This window comes from Amaranthus tricolor, chromosome 14, assembly GCF_026212465.1.
Source record: "Amaranthus tricolor cultivar Red isolate AtriRed21 chromosome 14, ASM2621246v1, whole genome shotgun sequence".
NCBI classification, from domain to species: Eukaryota; Viridiplantae; Streptophyta; class Magnoliopsida; order Caryophyllales; family Amaranthaceae; genus Amaranthus; species Amaranthus tricolor.
Window position 1 is genome coordinate 4,262,355 of NC_080060.1, and position 20,705 is coordinate 4,283,059.

The window sequence follows — 20,705 nt, forward strand, 5'->3', positions numbered from 1 at the left end:
ATAAAATAAAAAAGGTGGCGACCACTAAGAATCGGGTTTATTTTTTACAAGATGGACAAAATTTGATTAGATTGATAAGAAAGTAAGATACAAAATTTAAAATACGTGGACAAGAATTTTAAAAATATGGCAAATATCTAACGGTAATCTTATGGACCCATCCCAATTAGATCGAATCATCATAATATAAAATATCACGAAATAAGTTTTGTTTACATGATTACAACTCATACAATAGTAGTAGGTGTATCAAGTAGTGGAGTTTGAGTCTAGGTCATACATATAAATAAATTGGAAATTTTTTGACCTATACAGAACTCGTTAAATTACTTGGGTTTATAATCACAATCCTGATATGATTTGTAATAGAACAGCTCAAACTGATTTCAACCCACTTAATCTGTTTAGTGTTTTTAATTTCATTGTAGGATTTTAAGATTGATTAGATCTTAGTTTTTATGCTTTAATTTGTTGTTTAATTATTATTTACTATGAAAAATTGAAAAATTCTTAATTAATTAAATTTAGGTTATACTTATTGATTTAACTCGAAATTAACTCGTATATTTAAAAGGGTTAAACATGTTTGCTTTTAGGTATAAAATTTTAACCTTAATCTAACTCAATTAACAAAAAATCAGGCCAAGTCGAACCATTAAACTCTTTTGCTTACCAGAAGGTGTTCTTGTTTTTGCCTTTGCCTTTTTAATTAACAGTTTTTATGTATTTTAATTAGTTATACTCCCTCCAATTCTTTTTACTTGTCTCATTTCCTTATTGACATATACTCTCTTTGTCCGATCTATAGGAGCAAAAAGGAAAATTTGATTTTTATGAAAAAAATTTGGATATTCTGATTTTTAAATTTGTATCAATAACATGACTGTATGGATTAGTGAACTTAAAAAAATAAGTATAACTACTCAAAAGGAAAATGGGAAAAATTAAAAAATCACACAGATACACTTAATTTCATTTACTTTTTTCACCTATACTAATACACTAAAAGAAAAACCAAAAGAGTATCTAATTTATACGTGTCTGGTTGAAAATTTTTCCACCTAAATGATCAAGCTATAATAGTCAATTCCATCATTTAATTTAAGTAATAGCATAAATTACATATACAATAAAATAATATTAATCAATTAAATAATTTAAATCAATATTATAAAGATGATATAAGAATATAAAACGAAAAATATCAGCTAATTAGGTAACTAAATAATGGAAGAATATTAAAGCTTGACTTGCATATTTTGAAAAATAGTAGCTAATAAAATAAGGAAAAATATCATGTTAATTAAGAAAACATAAAGTGCCAAGTATTCAATTCTAACCTATGAAATTAGTTTCATTTGACAAAGTTTTAAGAGTTTGTCATTTGTTATTTTTTAACTCTTTTATTACGTTGTATGATAAGTGATTCAAATTAAAAAAAAAAAGTGTTTTCATATAAAAAAGAAATGTTGAATGTTGTCACGGTATGTATATTGTCATATTAAATAATTTATATCTTCGAAAGGTGTTAGAATTCTCAATCGTCATACATAAGTTTCATTTATATTATATATACAAAATTACACATAGAAGTAGATATTCAAAGATTAAATTGTGATTACTATAATACTCGATATTATATGCATAAGAAAATGTAAAGTGATACGTTTAATTTCTCTTACACGTCAAATATTATTTTCTCTATATTTATTATAGTTAACAAATAAAAAATTAATACATGTAAACTAATTTTGTTTATATTTAAGAAATTATTTAATTATTTTTAAATTATCCGTGCTTGGCACGGAATTCAAGCTAGTGATTAAATGTAATGAAACGCTAATATTAATCATTCTTGTATTAAGTTGAATCAAACAAAATTATAACGAGTGGTCTAGTGGTAAACAAAACTATTTAATCATTCTTGTAGTAAACAAAACAAAGTTAAATAAATATTTTAAGCATAACAAATAGCACCAGTGGTCTAGTGGTAGAATAGTACCCTGCCACGGTACAGACCCGGGTTCGATTCCCGGCTGGTGCATTTTTATGCTTTAAGCTTGTTAATTATTTTCAATATTATTTTATATCCTTTAAACAAAGCCAGAGATACTAGCTAACAAGTATATTAATTACAAAAATACAAACCCATATTAGTTAATATTACTTTGAATTACTAATTCTCTATCCTTTTGAGTTTGCTACTAAAAATAACATGTTATAAAGTAAAATGTCATTATTAATAGCAAACTCAATAAAACAGAAAGAATAAAAGATTAATTATGACCTATAATTGCAAGATCAGCATAAGTTGCTGAATTTTGTAATGCATACTAATATATGAGTATTACAATAAACGCAAATACTTCAGTTTGATTGGATAATTGTATCAGATTCACAAAAAGATCAAATCCTACCCCCAGCAAATGAACTCTTAACATAATCTACTGCCTACTGGTTACTTCTAATGTTCACATAAGTTAATTACTGAGAGACTTTCATTTTTGCAATCTCAGCCAGCAGATAACTTGTTTCAGCTGCACAATCAAGCTGTGCAACAGCCCTAACAGTTATCCTTTGTCTTTTCTCGTTCATGTACTCTTGTTGAGAAACGCTTACTCTGAAGATATGAGGTACCCATGCAGCTTCCTTTAGTTTCATTTGGTATAGATTTTCTTCTCCGTCCTGAACATAGAACGAGTCAAAATCAGAAAACGATGGAACATCTGTTAAGGTAATCAAATTTTAGGATTGCAGTAAGCTAATTCACCTGTGATTTTAATTTGTCAAGCTCATCAGCAGAGCAGCCGATAAGTTTCTCTGCTTGTTCATTGAAGGTTGAAACCCATGCTTCACCACTTGCATCTGATATTTTTGCGTTCAACACGTATCTGCATTTCCAAAAAAAGTTAGGATCGTCAAGATTGAACAAGGTTGAATAAGCTCAATTATCATTTTACGCAACAGCAATGCATATTCTCATATCCAATGTATCCAGCTCATAGGATTATGATCAGGGTCTGAAGAGGAAAAGAAGGCGTCAACTCATACCCATAAAGGAGAGTACGGCTAAAAAATCTCTCGTGTCAAGAAATATACACAGATGAATTGAAAAACAAAACATATGTTCATAGTAAAACTGACTATCATAAGCTCTAACCTTAAGTTGCATTCTGCTTCATTCTTCTGGCACCCTTCACACCAGTACCCAGATCCAATAGCTTCAGTCACCTTCTTGTTGCACGTCTTACAGGCACGATACCACAAAGCCTGATCAGCCTTAATCAAGCTTATACAAGCTTTTATGTTGAAAAACACAGGCTGCCCAACAAAGCAAAACAAATGAGATCCACAATTTTCGCTATTATCAATAACAAATTCTAGTAATTAGCTTCTAGTCGGTGAGTAATTGGACTACCTTATCTTCACCAAGAGATGGGCTGCTTGTGATATGTGAAATGGAGACTCTATCGGTATACATTGATCGCCCTCCGCTATTAGAAGGGGTCATACCAGCACCCACTGAAGCCATCGAGGCTTCTTTACCTTCTGATTCATACCACGACTTCAACTTTTTTGATTCGGGTATATCAGGATTGATTTTAGCAATGGATTTGCTTATTGCTGACAGTGACACACCTTCAATCAAAGATAATAAAAACAAATATCAGATTGATAATCTTTTTATCCATTTTTTCACTTAATAAATTGACTCATACCCTGGAAGTCTCCAACTTTGACAGTTTTAATGGCAATAACAGGGGATTTATCAGCCATATCCAACAATTCTTGGCCAAGTGTTGTAGCATGCTCATTCCATAAAGAAACTACCACAGTTTTCTTCCTACAATTAGATGAAGTATAATCTTAGAATACCAACAAACAAGAATTTCATAAAAAAGAAGGGTAAATTGATAGTGCACTTACGATTCATCAGCAATAGTGATATTGCGCCTTGGAATCATCTCATTATTGATTTTCCTCCTGATACTCATTGTCTCAGACACATTTTTAACGACTCCAATGACATCTGCAACGAGCACGTGTTAATGAACAATCTGATTTTGATACAACTATATTTTAGTTAAGTTTGTGTTTTCCTACCTACAAATTCCTTTCCATTCACATATAAGCCCAACTGATCAATTGGGACAAAATTGAACTTTGTTTCAGGGATAAATACCCCTTCATCACTAGCTTCCTCAACTACAGAATTCTCATTGAGGGTCATTTCATAGTCATTTTGTACAGTCTTATACTGTTTATTTGCCACTTTCAGAAATCCCTTTGAAATGTAGAAAACTTTCCCGACTTGAAACTTGTCAAAGAACATCCTAGCAGCTTCATTGAACATTGTTGCTTGTATTTGAGTACCCTACATCCATAAAAATAGAAAGAATACATGAATGACTATTCAATATCAAGCACACAAAAAAAATCAACTCATTGTAGCTTATGCTTACATCTTCATCGGTTAACTCAACATTGAAGACATTTCCCTCTCCTCTTGCATTCCTAAAGCTTCTTAAGTTCCCCTTGCTGGTAACTCGAACCTTAATGGTCCAATTCCCTTGGTAAGGGTTTAAAGAAGCTAAAGGGAGAACTCTCCTGGTCATTGCCATTCTTGCAGCTGGTGCCTCACTGCAACACAATAATAAGTGCGATAAAACACCAGTCAATTGCCAGCCCAAATACTCACTTTCAACTTAGCTCGGTCTAATGTGAATTCTTTGTCATAACATTTATTTCTTTGCACCAATACCATTAATGGCTTCCACCTAAGCAAGATTTAGGGTTGAATGTAGACAATCTTACCCTTGTTTAAGATAATAAAGAATTTATTTTCGATTAAACCTTGGGTTGATTACGGTCATCTGCAACTTTACATTCAATGAAAATTCTTGATTTAGTCTATTATAATCCGAAACCAAAGTATTATAGTCATAACACGGCAAGGCTTTGATAAGAAACAAACATACTTAAACACTACATAATTCCAAATCCAATAATTAAAGACAAGCACACTTAACTAATACATAATTCCAAATCAAGTAATTAAAAAATTGCTATAAAAGACCAAAACTTATGAATATTGATTTACCCATTTACAATAAGATGTCAAGGAACTACTTACTTTCCTCTTTGCTCATGAATGATCTGTGCAGCTGATTTCGCAACAATTTCCTGCTTGGGTTTAAGCACTAAACCAGAAACTTCACTATTGGATTCAGCTTTCACAACATCTTGGTGTGGCTTTAAAACAACACCAGAATCCTCAGATTTCACCTCTGCCTCAAGGGCAGGCGACACAGCCTCACACTTAGTTATGAGCAAATACCTAGTTACAACATTTTTGAATCAACAATCAGTGAAAGCATCAAGACAATAAATCAAGAGTTTTTTCAAGTGAAGTAAGATTAGGGCTTACTTTTCTGGTTTGTTTGGAATGTCATTGAGTGTGTATTCAAGAATTCGAATAAGACCCAAATTCTGAATTGACCCGGAAGAAACCATGTCTGAAAAGCTTGACTGCAGAATTCCTTTAATCTTTTGCTTCCCATCGGAGGCAGTCAGCCTAAAGTAATATCATGCAAAACAACTTGATTAATTACCAGATGAACTATAGTACTAATGTTGACAATAAGAGACATTCTTCAATTAAAAATTAAAACCCTAACACAATATTGTGAATATATTAGCTTTTAAAAGGACTTTTATACCTTGTTAAATCCTCCGTAGTCTTAATTCTATAAATTCTCTGTAGTCTTAAACATTTCTCAACAAGTGTTTAAAAAACCCAAAACCCTAAATTTATAATTAAGAGGCATCAAATCCATATCCACCAAAACGAACATTCATTACTATTGTTTTACAAAGAATAACCATCTTAGAAGTCAAATCTAAACAATAAAAAGAGAGTTAATCTCATCAATAAAGCAAATCTGAAATTATGTGTGAAATAACAAAACTTCAACCTAATTGACGGGTGATAGAAATATGAATAGCCCCAAATCAAAAAGAATAGATCTAATAGCATAAAACAGGAAATGGAAAAGGATAAAGAGTAAGAAACTGACATAAATCGGTTGCCAACAGACTTCAAATCAAGAACTTGAACAACAAGATCAGGACGCTCAACAGAAAAATCTGGAGAAGGGTTTGCAATTATCTTTGATATTGCATCTGGCGTCACTGTCCTCACCTCCATTATTGTAATTTCTGTGCTATCTCTGAGAAAAATCAAGAAAAATTTGAGTGATTGGGGAAAGAAGGATGAGTTGAATAGTGAGAAGTGGGAAATGTTTGAGGGAAGAATGAGAGAAAACAAAGCGTTGCTTAAGTATTTAGAAATTGTGGCGCCATTTTCATTGGTTTTTTAGTACTTTGAATTTAGGAATTGTTCATATCACCGCCATTCTCAATGGAGTTTTGAGGTAATTTATTTTTAAATTAAAAAAGGCTTGTTTATTGAACACGTTTGGCGCCTATTTTTTGAGTTTCAAGTTTCATTTTACCCGGGTGCGGGATTTGGTTTTACTATTCGTTTTAGTCCATTTTTCATTGTTTTCACTATTAGTCTATTATTACCAATGAAACCTCTAAAGTTACAAATAATTATTTTAAAATTATACAAATAATTACTTTTAAGGTCGTCAGTAATTAAACTAATATTATAGATAATCAATTTAAAACTAAAAGCGTATATTAAATTAATTCAATAAAAATGATCTCACCATATGATAAATATATGAGACTATTTATACTCTATTATGCAACAGACTCATAAAAATCAAGAATAACATTGCTTTGATCAAATATGTCTTTGTTGAAGCTTAATTGAGTATATTTATTACGTTGTAATACAAAAATGTGTTAGTTATAGAGATTATATTTACAGGTTGAAAAGTTTTATTAGACATATTATTGTTTGTTTCCTTCTTATTATAGGTCGAAAAGTTTTATTAGACGTATTATTGTTTGTTTCCTTCTTATTTACTATCATTTGAAATATTTTGCTGATATTCATTTGACAAAAGAATAAAAACAAATTAAGAATTATCGTTGAAGAATATCATAAAATCAAATGAAACAATAATAGTAAATAAAGTCAGCACGACAAAATACAAAACACTACAATTAGAAGTGGATTATTCTATATATAACACAAGGTTAGGATACTTGTATAACAAAGTGCATAACAAAGTGGATTACTCTTGTAGATACTTCTTGTTTTGATACATTACAACCATAACTTAACAACAACAACAACAACAACAAGAAAAACAAGAAAACCATGATTTAGATGCAGGCGCCGCTTCAGTAGTCGCTTTGGGTGACGGCTTGGGTGCCTCTGTCTCGGGTACCAATGAGTTCTTTCGATGCTCAGCTCGTGTATGGCTGCGCCCGGAGTTTACTGATTTATCTCGTCCAACTTCTGCTAGTCTGCAATTAATCTAAGTTAGAACCATGCTGAAAATGATGTAGGGTGAATCCGTGAATGTACACATGAACGACTATGAGTCGTGTAAATTTAAGTTGAGCATACGAAAAACAAGAACGCCTTAGACAAATTACGAAGTATTAGGTTAAACATCGTAGCAGAGGGAGTGAAATCGGCATAAATTTGACGACACGAACTGATATTGCAACAAAAGCATATAGACATTCTCCTACATAGTTGAATCACACCAGCATGAAAAATCTCATGGTATATGTTCTTCAAGGGCAATATTTGCTGCCAAAAATCCAAAAACAACTTTTTTGTGATCGCTAAGGATAAGATTGCATACATCCGACCCCAAAATCCCGTTTAGGTGGGAGTAGAGGTGTTTAACGGGTCGTTAGTAGGTCAAGTCAATAATGGGTCGGGGCATTAGCGGGCCCTCGTGTAAAGGGTCGGGCCATATACTTGCAATACATTACTTATGCCTAAATTATTCATATGCAACCTTAAGTTCATAGTTCAGATTATATGGATGGCAAAAAACAAAGGAAGAACACGTTACATGATCATCAACTTACACCGGAAATGCAAAGGACTGATCTGAACGGTGTGATATACACTTCGAAAGAGGTGAATCTTCTGAACCTGAAACTGATGACGTTTTTTCTTTCGTGTCGACAATTAGACCGTCTTTTTTTACCCCGGAATCGAAATCAGCAGTTTCATTAATTGGTGGACTTGTTCCATGAAAATCGACATCTTTCTCAGATCGATAAGGAGGAGCAGCTATACTTTCGTGTCCTGATTCGATCACTTCGGGCTTTGTAAGTGGCATTGTCTCGTCTAGACGTAAATCAGCAGCTTTTGGTGCATTTCTAGGCGAAGGAGGCGGGAGTTCCCCTGATTTAGGTAAGTCACTAGACCAACAAGGACCTGATTCGCCAGATTTTAACAACCAACTAAACTGATCTCGAGTAAAACTCATATTCCCTGCTGGAATACTAAACAACGACTCATTCGAAGCTAAACTCCACTCGGGATTCGATGATTTGTTGCTCGCAAACACATACGATGGAATTCTATATCCAGAATCGTCAGCAGGCCGCTCCATTACCTGAACTGTTGGGAATTCTAATGCTGCTGCATCACCTGATGGCATCTCGAGTCCATCATCGTTATCATCATCTTGATCTTGATCACTTGCAAGGCTACCTAAAAGGACAAATCAACCCATCAATCATCAATCCAATGAAACAATTTCCTCCAAGTATGTCATGATCGTCGAGTGAAGTTGTGAACTTACCATGATCATTTCTATCGAGTTGAGTTGAATCGTCTAAAGAAAAATCGGTTATTGCTGATTCAATGTCTGATACTGATGAAATAGACGAAGATCTACGCCTATCTTCTGAATTAGAGTTCTCATCTTTGTCTTGAACACTTTCACCAACTAATTCGCTCTCATTTTGATGTTCCATTACTTGAACTAACACGCTCGTTTTTCTTCAATGCTCATGAAACACATCATATAAGCTAGTAAACATGAAACAAGATCGTAAGCATTTTGGAGTGAAGAATCGAAGTTTTATCTCAATTTTGAATTCAATTCTTTTCTTACTAATTTCACAATTCCAAATTATGACACATCGAATTTTACAAATGAGCATTTGACATTATGGATGTGAGAACATGATAAAACAACATTACAACACTCAATTCTAGAGTCGAATGTACACAATCTTACCCTTGTTAGTGATAACGAAGATGTTATTTCTGATTAGCCCTTGGTAGCAAACACCATTTATAACTTCACATAAGAAGTGCACATGATTTTTAATCAACCGTTTTATTATAGTTCATTATCATCCCTTTTCTTGCAAAGAAATTCATTGTACAACAACAGAGGCAAAACCTTAATCTCAAAAATTCGAAAAGGGGGAAATTCATTATAATACGGTAAATTTACATTGGTTATATTTCCTTTAATGCTTCACACTTCTAATCTCTATAATTGTATAATCATTGTTCTAGTAAATCATGGAGCAATTTCCTATAGGTTTCATAAGCTTTTCCTTAGGGAATTGAGTTTAAATTAAAACCCCATCTAATCTTCAAACTCATACATTAAATACTTTGTTGACTATCACCTCTACAAAGATCACAACATTTCATTGCCCCAATGCCATTAAGTGGCTCCCGCCTAGGGTGGGATTTGGGGTCGAATGTACACAACATTACTTTTGTTATACATTTGTTAGTGATAATAAAGACCTTGTTCCGATTTATTCTTAGTAAACACAATTAAAAACTTCACACAAATAAGAAGTAAGACATAATTTAATGAGTTATTTTACTATAATTCATTATAATTCAAAACCAAAGAGCTATAAATCTTTGGCCCTAATCGAATATACCAAAATATTGTACTAAAACTCATTCATTACTTCTTAAAACTACTTTTACATGAATAACTTTAACTATCACCATGATAAAACCAAAAGGGGTTTGTAAGGGTACAATTTTAACATTGAACATTCCCAACTCTATGAATCAGACAATTTGATTAAATATCATACTACTTCATGGCGAATTGTGGACACTATTTTAGGGTGAGCCAAATAATCATTTGTGCATATATGCTTAACCAAATCAATTGTCATTCTTTTGTATTTTACGTTACACCATTTAATATTTATAACATTTATAACATTATTAATCAAATGACTCGAGACCATGGGTTAGAAAAATCTAAATTCTCCCACAATAATGAAACCCACAAGATTCACAAGCAAATTATGAGAACAATAACCCTAATACAAAACCCAAATATATCATAGGAAAAGATAATCCAAAAGAACATGGGTAGGTCCTCAATGTAATATTATCACCAATTGCACAAACCCACATACAACAAAACAAAAAAAAAGCAATGTAGTATATGAAAAACATCAAAAAAGCACAAATGTAGGCCAGATTACATGACATTTGATTCATAAAATATAAATAATTGCAATGATAATGATAATAACAATAAAAATAACAATTTCAATAATAATTATTATTTCTATGACAAAAATTCAATTTCAATAATGATAAAAGGAGAAAACAAAGCTAACCTGAAGGGAAAAATAGAAAATTGATGATGAGACTGTTGATCAAGCCACTGAGATCTGAAAAAAGGATAGTGATCGAATAGTCTTGGATTGTTTTTTGTTATATAAAATGAAAAAAAAATAATTGGTAATTGGGAAAAATAACAAAAATATTTTCTGGGTAATGAAACAAAAATTGAGAGAGATGAGAAGATAAATAGCTAAAAATAGGAAGGGGTGACACAGAAATGTATCAAAATTCAGAAGAAATGAGGAAATTGAAAACTCTCTCAAGTATCAAGCAAAAAAAATAAAATAAAATACTCATGGCCTAAGATTTGCATTAACTAACTTGCTTTGCCTATGTGTCTTTTTTGCTTCATTTCCCAATTTTTTGGGCGAGCAAAATTTTATGGAGCTATTCTTATTAGGGATCATTTTTTCGTGAAACGACTTTAAATAAAGTACGTGTTTACATATTTTGTAATCTGTATGAGATAACTAGGTTATGTGACAAATGTATTAGACGTGTCTCTCTAAGAGAACGCCTCATAGACAAATTTGTGAACTTTGTGTACAACTAGTAAGTAGATTAAGATTGGAAATGTGTGAAGTTAGAGCTTCGATTTCATGGGACCATTCTCTAACTTTTTTGATTTTACATACATTTTCGTAGTGAGTGGAAGCATAAGCCACATGAACGATTTTAAAGGTTGTAACAATTTTTTTCGAGGCCGACATATTTTACAAGTTTGACATTTCAAGAGTCTTAATTAGTGACAAAGAAATTCATTTTTGTAATGAACCGTTGAATCACTACTTAAAAAGTACCGTGTCACTAACAAATCCTCTACAGTGAATCTGAGTTGAAAGGAGTGAAGTGTACAATTAGATGGTGCTTTATGGGTGTACAAGACAATCGACACTGAACACCAATTCAAATGTCCCCATATCGCTTAGGTTTCGGAAAAACCATGACATTTACATGTAGAAATGGAACACAAAGTCGTAAAAGTATACTTTGTATATAAATATGACGTTTTTTGAGCAAAAAAACAAGCTCAAAAATAATGCACGGGCGAAATAACCGTTGATTCTAAAAGCATTTGAAAATTTGATCATTCCTACGCGGGCAGCATGCTCATATTACACATGAGTTGATCCTTGACTTTGGCATTGACCAATTCTTAAGTTGTTGAAAACTATTTTAAAAGCTCGCTTGTTTAGCACATGCTAGCTTAGGGTGCCCGTGTTGCACTGGCAGCCATGCTAATTGCACGTGCTAGGGTGCTACTAATGTTCAAAGAGGAATGAACCTTGCCCCTGCTACACAGGCATGGACACTCGTCCTATATGAACAACCAACTAGTTACTATTTTCTTCATCTTCTATTCTTTTCTCTAGCTAACACTTGGTGACTCAACGTGGCTTGAGGTTGTTTGGCCTACTCAATACCCATTATTCGAAAATAGACATAAACTTACAAAAAAAAGCTAAACACGTATATTACCCAAAAGGGCATAAAATCCGAGAAAATAAGAAAAATACATTAAAAGTTAATAAAAAACACCCAAATATTTGGGGAAAAAACATGCAAATAAAAGACTTAACAAACTCCCCCATGCTAGCTTATTGCTTGCCTTCAAGCTAGAGATACATAAGAAATAATAACAGGGGAAGCAAAAAGTTGAAAACTCATATCATGGACTAAAAAAAGCAAGTAAAAGTGTAAACGAATTAAGATTATGAAGATAAGCATAAGAAGTGATGATTGATAATATACATTAATTATTTGAAATTAATTTCGTATTGGTTGAAATAATATTTATATATGATTTTTATTTTATAAAACTTTATAAATATAAACTGGCGGTTATGCCGATTTAAATCAATCAAGAACAAGTTAGAATCAGTGGTGGTTCCCCTTGATTGGCAATGGAACTAAAAACGGTGAGAACCGATATGAATATGATCCTTCTTTGATCAAATCGAAACGAACCCCAATCAAACCAAAATCAACCCCAAATCGAATCGTGCCCATAACTTAAACCTAGTTCAATTAACCAATTCCTCGTGTCAACAAATGGGGTAGGAACTAGGAAGGAAAGTTTGACCATAGCACTCATGAGTCATGACATTTTAACATTTTGAAAAGTCAAGCCTAGGTTGGTTCCATCCAGCCTCCAGGATCAAGATAAAGTTATCCAAGGAACTTGCAGAGAAATTTGAACACCAAGAATTTTGTTTCTCCATAACTCTAGTCATCTCATCTCTTAACCACCCTTCTTTAATTTTGTATTATTATCTTCATCCCAATTACTTGTATTCATTTTTCATATTTTCTCCTGCAAATCACCTTGTCTGCCCTTAAAATCCCATGTTTTTTAGTCAAATTCAAGGGCAATTAATATGTCTTGACAAATTCTTACCCTAATTCTTTAGATTTTTTTTAATATCTTATTCTTCAATCCAAACAGTAAAGCTATCTGTCCACCTATTTTTTATTATTTGTTTATAAACCCACTTGACTTTACTACTTTTGTCAGCTTCTGGGTTTGATTGTTCAACTTCAAGCAAATTTTCTTGAGTCCTAGTTGTTCTGCTCATAATTTTTCTATCTGGGTTTTTAATAATTTGTTGTCGATAGGTATTAAATTTGTTTTTTAATATTAAGATCTCAACTTCGGTAGTGGACTATTTGCTATTCTTGATTCTTGTTCATATACTATTTTTCTACCTTCTTTCTTTCCCTAGTTTTGATTCTTACCTTATCTGTTTGTTTACTAATCATCAAAAAATTTTGTTCTTGATAGTATTGGATGATCAGATTAATACCCACAATCCAATTTCCAGTAAGCAGATTCAAAGGTACTTTACAAGTCTTCGATTGATTCTTGTAATTTTTTTGATTAAAATGTCTTCCTATTGACCTTTATCTGTTACAAAACTATTGGGTATTGTTTGATTCTCATTTTTTTTTCTAATACCCATAAGTTTATTTTCAAGAATCAAAAGTCAAATTCCTTTTTCCCCACTTTTTCCCTGAAAAGTTAAACTTTAGGGTTCCTTTTTTCATAATAATATGATAGGTATGGAGGATACAAATGTTGGTATGATTTCTTCAAATCATCTTAGACAAAAAAGCTTGATAGCAGCCCATAATCTTTTGAGGGAATTGGAGGCTAATGATAGTTTACCTGATGATATGAGGAGGATTTTAGCAGATCTTGACTCAAAATTGTCTGAATTAACCCTAGAGAGCAATACTAGTGAATCTGTTCAAATCTTGAGAGATAGACAATTGAGTGATGCAAAAGAGAAGCTGAAATCTGCCCATAAGAAGATCATGGGTTGGGAATCGAAAACTGATACTATTTGGGAATCTGGCCCGGAAGTGGCTTGGGAGTACATTGAATCTGTCAAGGAAATTGTGTGTTTGTTGGGATTATTTAGAAGTTTGTGTGTAGAGGAAGATGTTACTGATGTCACTGCCCAAGCCGAGGATATCCTGCAAGTCGCTATGGCGCGATTAGAGGAGGAATTGGCACATATTCTTGCACATAGAAGGCAAGCCTGTGTTTCGAGTGAGGTTGAGGATGATGGGGTAGATGGGGCTGTTTCGTCTTCACAAGGCGATACTATTTTGGATTTGATTGACCCAGAATCGATCCCATTTCTGAAGTCGATCAGAAAAGTTATGTTCGATGGAAAGTATGATCAGGAGTTTTGTGAGATGTATGTAAAGACTCAAAAGGATGCATTGGAAGAGTGCTTGATTGGGCTTGGAATGGAGACGGTTAGCATCGACGAGTTGATCAAGATGCCGTGGGAGATTATGGCTTCCAAGATCAAGATTTGGACCCAAGTTCTAAGAACTACTGTCCAAGTCTACTTTTCGGCTGAGAAACAGCTTTGCGATGAGATTTTCGGGGAATCTGAGCCTCATGCATCACTGTGCTTGATCAACATTACCAAGTCTTCTGTGACTTGTCTCTTTAACTTCGGCCATGCTATTGCTCTTGGGCCCCACACACCCGAGAAGCTCTTTTATCTTCTCGATATGTACGAGGTTTTAGCAGAAGTTAAGGAGAAAATCAGTTCCCTATTCGCGGTAGAGGGAGGCTCATTCGTGATGAACGAGTTTAAAGAGGTCATGGAAAGACTAGGCGAGTCTGCTCGAGTGACATTTTTAGGATTTGGGAATGTGATTCTGTCCGATCCTTCAACTGATCCTTTCCCGGGTGGAGGCGTGCATCCGCTCTCTAGCTATGTCATGAATTACATCACGGTCTACTTACCCGACTACTGCAAAACTCTCAACACTCTCCTACAGGGAAAGGAGAACACGAGCTCAGACCCGGTCTTACCCGAGAAAAGTTTGTTAGCCATTCATCTTCGGTCGATTGCAGCCCAATTGAAGTCGAACCTCGAGAAGAAGTCTCAGTTGTACAAGGATGCAGCCTTGCAGCATGTATTTCTCATGAACAATGCACATTACATCCAGCAAAAAGTGATAGGTTCCGAGCTGCAGAAGATATTCGGGGATGAATGGATCAGAACACAGATAGTGAACTATCAACAGCACGCTACGAGCTACGTTAGGAGTACTTGGAGCAATGTCGTGGCGTCCCTTAGGGATGACGGAATACCACCAGGATCGGGTTCAGGGGTTAAGGTGATCCTCAAAGAAAAGATTCGGGTTTTCAGTGTTGCGTTTGAGGAGGTGTATAGGAGCCAAACCGGGTGGTTTATACGAGACGAACAGCTCAAGGAAGAGTTACGGATTTCGATCTCTCAAAAGGTGATTTTGGCCTATCAGAGTTTCATAGGAAGATATAGCAAGTACGACATTGAGAAGTATGTCAAGTATGATTCCGATGACTTGGAAAATCTACTTCGAGATTTCTTCGAAGGATCTCAGAAATCGTTGAATTACCGCAGAAGATGAATTCAGTGAAAACGAATGAAATTCAATGGAGTTGTAGACATCGTTTTTTGTTTTGTTAATTTGGTTGTAGATTCGCTCGGTTTCGTTGCATTAATGTGTGAGATGATTGCTATTGTATGTCCTCTGATCATGTATTGGCACATAACATAGTGCTATTTGTAATTTTTGATGCATAGATGTTGAATGGAAAGCTGCATTCTGTCACAGAAATCCTGAAATATGGTGCAAAAACAACGGCACATTGCATTGTCTTAAAGTTCTTCAAAAATCGTACTGATATTTCCTGCGTTATATAAGTGTAAAATCCCTGTGTTTTATATCATTTTGGAGGACATCTCAAGCTTTTGGTCAATACTTGACATTAGGCTTGTCCTTAGAAAAAGCTTTCTTTTGGAGGGTGTGCTTTAACTTTAGGCTTGTCCTTAGAAAAGTGTAGCAATCTTGAGATCAACAAAATCATCCAAGTTGGTAATGCCCTTTTCTTCTTTCCCTTTATCATTTTAATCTTTATTGATAGTTTTTGTGATTGATTATTTCGTGTGTACTTACTTCAATTAAGATTTTTGAAAAGAAGATTTATTGATAAATTTTCGCCATTCAAAATTAAGGAAAACTAAAACTTCATTTAAACGCGATTAATGGAAAATATTTGAGCCTTAATCAAAGTTATTAGTGGGCGAAAGTTGGCCACGACCCACCCTAAAAAGTTGGTGACATTGTACTATATAATAACTATACACGAGGAATCTTGCCTACAAATTACTTCAAATGTATGTTTGAATCACAATACTCACCTGGCCTGTCATTAACATAACAAAACCGCTCAAATACTTTAACCTCACATCAATTTTCAATACCGTTCACTTTAAAAACCTTTTTTTAATGTTAATATTCAAAATTTTGAACCTCTTCACTTAAAGTTCTGACTTTGCCTTTAATTTGAGCAATCTAGTCTATTAATTTGAATAGACGAAAACAAATAGATTATCCATCAAAATTGACACACTATTAATATTATCTAAGATTGCTAAAAATATACATTTTTTTGACAAAATAAATCTTAGGGTGACTTTTACATAGTAGTAGTAATTAATTTGTACTTTGTGCTTAAAATTTAATACTGAAAATATTATTTTTAATAGCAAATTTAAACGTATAAAGAGAGTAATAGTGTGAGTGATTAGTGAATCTATTGCTTCCTGTTCCGGCTGTGGAGAGAACAATCAACACTCTCAACAAAGATGAAGAGAATGCTTTTTAAGGTTCACAGTGTATATGAACTACTGGGGAGGTCTGAGTTGCTTTTCCGACTGTTTCACCGTGTTTTCCTCCGATGATTAAGTCCGTAAGGGTTTCGAGATGATTGCTAATAAAGTTTATAAGGAATTAGAGCTATTTCTGTACGAGAGAATAATGCTTGGGTTTCAAGGTAAAAGTTACGTTACCCTTGGTGATGCATGGCATTGTATATTTATAGAGGTGGGCTTTAGGAGAGGTTCCCAAAACCCTAATGGCAGTTTAGACTTTTATCTTAAATGAAATCTTTCTCGGGATCAGTGGAGAGAGAAATAGAATATTTTGTAAGCCTATGTCGTGTTTGGTGATTTGCGGATAGGGTACGAGGTAAGTATGGTGTCTTACCTTATACAAGTGTTGATAGCTTTTCTAAGTATAACTGCAGTTGCTTCTTGCCATGTCATCGTTTCCTTTGTCATCATTCTGCAGGATCAATCATCCTGCAGGTATTTATGTTCTTCATTCTATGCCAGGGTCCTTTTGATATGACCCTACTGCTTCTGTGAGTCATGTAGTCTTAATCTTAGCTTAGAAGTAAGTTTAGTCTTCCAGGAGCTATGTCGTCCTTCCAAGGAGCCTGGACCTCTGAAGGGGTCCTGATTGCTTTATCCTATCCTTCGTTTATGATGATAATTGGAGTTTCTCCTCTTTCAAGGTCTTGAGACTGAAGACATTGTCCAGCACATACACTTCCAAATTAAAGACCCCACACCTCATATGTCATATGCATGAACGTATATTATCAACCACTACCTGCTTTGAAAAAGAATAAGTGATTTCTCTTAAAAGAAAAGTTAATAAACTTATTTGATAATAGAGAATTAAGGATAATTTAAAATAAATCACACCAATCACATTTATTGTTTGAAGCGTTTGGTAAACACAAAATTGTTCTAAATTCTCCAATTTCATTAATATAGCTATAACATTTAAAAAAAAATTCATTCCATTAAATTTATTATAAAAAATTAACACATAAAAAAGCAAGTTTAAAAGAACAGAAAAATATTTACATTGATGCATCTAGTTGTTTTACTACAAGTCTACAACTATTGATAAGCATTTATTTCCTTTGTGTATTCATATGTTCCAGATTCCTACAATTGATTTTGATGACTTTTAAGTTAATAATAAATTTAATAAAAAATTTCAACTTTTTTTTTAATGACGGCCTTAAAATAAAGATTTTATATTCTTATAATTTGTATTATATGAACTATTTAACATATAAACAGTGAAACAGTCTCCTATAACAATTTGTGAAATACTTTTATACAAATCATTGACTTTTACTTGATTAAATCGATCAACTGATTATCTTATGTTATAGGGTCAGTTGAGGGAAGAGGCTGATTAGGTGAAAATTAAACAAAAATTTTATTCGAAAAAAGTGATACTTATTCCAACTAAATCAAAATACCAATTTGGCAGCAACTCCAGTGGTGGTTTGGTATTAGAGACTTTGAGCCTTAAGTTGTTAAAACTATTTTAAAAGCTCGCTTGTTTAGCACATGCTAGCTTAGGGTGTCCGCGTTGCACTGGCAGCCATGCTAATTACACGTGCTAGGGTGCTACTAATGATCAAAGAGGAATGAACCTTGCCCTTGCTACACAGGCATGGACACTCATCCTATATGAACAACCAACTAGTTACTATTTTCTTCGTCTTCTATTCTTTTCTTTAGCTAACACTTGGTGACTCGACGTGGCTTGAGGTTGTTTGGCCTACTCAATACCCATTATTCGAAAATAGACATAAACCTACAAAAATAAGCTAAACACGTATATTACCCAAAAGGGCATAAAATCCGAGAAAAATAAGAAAAATACATTAAAAAAAAATTTTCATTCCATTAAATTTATTATAAAGAATTAACACATAAAAAAGCAAGTTTAAAAGAACAGAAAAATATTTAACATTGATGCATTTAGTTGTTTTAAGTTAATAATAAATTTAATAAAAAAATTTCAACATTTTTTTTGTAATGACGACCTTAAAACAAAGATTTCATATTCTTATAATTTGTATTATATGAACTATTTAACATATAAACAGTGAAACAGTCTCCTATAACAAATTGTGAAACACTTTTATACAAATCATTGACTTTTACTTGATTAAATCGATCAACTGATTATTTTATGTTATAGGGTCAGTTGAGAGAAGAGGCTGATTAGGTGAAAATTAAACAAAAATTGTACTCGAAAAAAAGTGATACTTATTCCAACTAAATCAAAATCCGACTCTCAAATCCTTTCATTTAAAAACTTTAATTTTAAATTTTGAGTTAATGTAATTTAAAATAATTCTATATACACCTTAAAAAAAATTAATGCTATACACAAAATTAATTTAATGATGATATATGGTTTAGTCTAAAATACTTCTAAAATGTAAGATCTTTAACGTGTTTAAGGCGACAAATAAAACAGAATCAAATTCCTAATTGCGTGATATTGACATTATTTGGTTTCACACCAATAGACATGACTCAATAGTCAAGGGTCAATACAGGCTTGCTACTACCATTTTCAAGTACGATCATTCATTATCAAATATTTGCAATTAATTGTATATGTTGTATGAAAAAATATTACAATCAGTACTTAATAGCAAGTATTATGGAATGGAGAAGGTATAAAATACTGCCTTTGTCTCGTTCAATTGGAGGCAAAGAGAAAAATTATGATTTTTAAAAAAGTGGATATTGGTAACAAATAAAAAAGAAAAATAAATTATGTGGATCAAATTAAAAGAGAATTAGAATGTATGAATGAGAATAAAAAAAGTATTGAATCATTATCCAAAAATACAAATAATGAGTACAAAATAAGTAAGAAAAACTAAAATGATAATTAATACAAAATGAGTAAGACAAAATAAGTAATATACACAAATTTAAGAATTAGATGACATTTGGAATTTTGACGTAAGAATTTTTTGTAAATAAACAATTGTAATTGAGTAGTACTATGTATAAGTGACTTCTATTTTCCACCATGAGCTTACCATAGAAGCACATTTTATTTTGATTTTGTCTTTAATTATGAATTAATTTTTTTAGTTGTTATATTTTATATTGTCTTTTTAATTACATTACGAATTTAGTTTCTCTTTTTATTTTATTAACATATTTATTTTTATCTATTATTTTTTTTAATCTTATACTCCAAGTACAAATTAAAAATACTCTTATTTTAGTGAATCAATAGTGGAGGGAGACACAGAGCGGATAGTACTGATTAGCTTTTAGCGTTTCGTCTTTAATTGATGGAGTTATAGTTGATTTTTATTTGATGTAATCTATAGGATTTCTTTTTTTTTTAAAAAAAAAAAAATCATTTTATAATACTTTCTTATTTTTTAAAGTTTGCTAAAAATAAATATCACTTTTAAATGTTATTTTTTATTGCAAAATAAAAAAAAGGAGACACAAGGATATGTCTTAGGAGTATATGTCATTTTTTTTGGTGATCAAAAGTAGTTGTGTTTGTCTATCTTAGTAAATTTGTTATACTAGTTTGAGTCTCATGTTAATCAAGGTAATTTCTTCAATCTAAATATTTGATAATTTACTTCAATCCAGATATTTATTTTTTGAATTAACTTCTATTTCTTATTAAAATTAATTAATATACTCAATTTAGCTTCTAAAAACATTCAGTTAATTATTCTAAGCGTGAATTACCATATTATTCATTCAATTAGATTGCAATAAATTCATTTTGAACACTACACATGGAACTTGGAGATTTAATTTTAGTAGTCGTATTCTAGTATATACTTTTTATTTATTTATCAAGTATAGTCAACTTTTAATACTCCTATATTTTAAATTCTAGTGTTTTAAAAATACGATTTAATGGCTATGAATATGATTCTAAACTAAAGTTGTTATGCGACAGTGAAAGTAAAGATCGAAAA

General features: G+C 32.4%; 3 protein-coding genes and 1 non-coding gene across 6 annotated transcripts; 2 read left to right on the forward strand and 2 right to left on the reverse strand.

Annotated features, from left to right (window-relative positions):
- Positions 1-1,973: 1,973 nt before the first annotated feature.
- Positions 1,974-2,044, forward strand: TRNAG-GCC (transfer RNA glycine (anticodon GCC)). Its single transcript has one exon. It is a non-coding gene; the product is annotated as a tRNA-Gly (tRNA).
- Positions 2,045-2,267: 223 nt separating this feature from the next.
- LOC130800393 (replication protein A 70 kDa DNA-binding subunit B) lies at positions 2,268-6,419 on the reverse strand. Its single transcript, XM_057663889.1, has 11 exons — positions 6,078-6,419; positions 5,429-5,575; positions 5,135-5,338; positions 4,464-4,641; positions 4,105-4,375; positions 3,928-4,030; positions 3,720-3,844; positions 3,419-3,639; positions 3,161-3,321; positions 2,771-2,891; positions 2,268-2,685 (listed from the first exon to the last, which is right to left on the reverse strand). Exons 1-11 carry the CDS (start codon positions 6,206-6,208, stop codon positions 2,485-2,487), a joined length of 1,863 nt encoding a protein of 620 aa, XP_057519872.1. The 5' UTR covers positions 6,209-6,419; the 3' UTR covers positions 2,268-2,484.
- A 697-nt stretch (positions 6,420-7,116) lies between these two features.
- LOC130800394 (uncharacterized) lies at positions 7,117-11,014 on the reverse strand. The gene is made up of 4 exons (XM_057663890.1): positions 10,561-11,014; positions 8,748-8,977; positions 8,023-8,656; positions 7,117-7,443 (listed from the first exon to the last, which is right to left on the reverse strand). The coding sequence occupies exons 2-4, from the start codon at positions 8,920-8,922 to the stop codon at positions 7,254-7,256; spliced, it is 999 nt and encodes a 332-aa protein (XP_057519873.1). The 5' UTR covers positions 8,923-8,977; positions 10,561-11,014; the 3' UTR covers positions 7,117-7,253.
- Positions 11,015-12,636: 1,622 nt separating this feature from the next.
- Positions 12,637-15,688, forward strand: LOC130800395 (exocyst complex component EXO70E2-like). Of its 3 annotated transcripts, XM_057663892.1 has the most exons (3): positions 12,637-13,183; positions 13,350-13,404; positions 13,626-15,688. In XM_057663892.1, the coding sequence occupies exons 2-3, from the start codon at positions 13,356-13,358 to the stop codon at positions 15,482-15,484; spliced, it is 1,908 nt and encodes a 635-aa protein (XP_057519875.1). In that variant the 5' UTR covers positions 12,637-13,183; positions 13,350-13,355; the 3' UTR covers positions 15,485-15,688. The 3 variants fall into 3 exon arrangements, with proteins under 3 accessions (XP_057519875.1, XP_057519874.1, XP_057519876.1); XM_057663891.1 differs by having other exon boundaries at positions 12,637-13,404; XM_057663893.1 differs by having other exon boundaries at positions 12,637-15,688.
- Positions 15,689-20,705: the final 5,017 nt, after the last annotated feature.

Coding starts and splice junctions, on each gene's coding strand:
- LOC130800395 (XM_057663891.1), top strand. CDS start 13,356: ATGATCAGATTAATACCCACAATCCAATTTCCAGTAAGCAGATTCAAA. Junction 13,405..13,625: donor TCCAGTAAGCAGATTCAAAG/GTACTTTACAAG, acceptor ATAATATGATAG/GTATGGAGGATACAAATGTT.
- LOC130800394 (XM_057663890.1), bottom strand. CDS start 8,922: ATGGAACATCAAAATGAGAGCGAATTAGTTGGTGAAAGTGTTCAAGAC. Junction 8,657..8,747: donor ACTCGATAGAAATGATCATG/GTAAGTTCACAA, acceptor TTGTCCTTTTAG/GTAGCCTTGCAAGTGATCAA. Junction 7,444..8,022: donor CAGTCCTTTGCATTTCCGGT/GTAAGTTGATGA, acceptor GATTAATTGCAG/ACTAGCAGAAGTTGGACGAG.
- LOC130800393 (XM_057663889.1), bottom strand. CDS start 6,208: ATGGAGGTGAGGACAGTGACGCCAGATGCAATATCAAAGATAATTGCA. Junction 4,642..5,134: donor ATTCATGAGCAAAGAGGAAA/GTAAGTAGTTCC, acceptor ATTGTGTTGCAG/TGAGGCACCAGCTGCAAGAA. Junction 2,892..3,160: donor GAAGCAGAATGCAACTTAAG/GTTAGAGCTTAT, acceptor TTGGAAATGCAG/ATACGTGTTGAACGCAAAAA.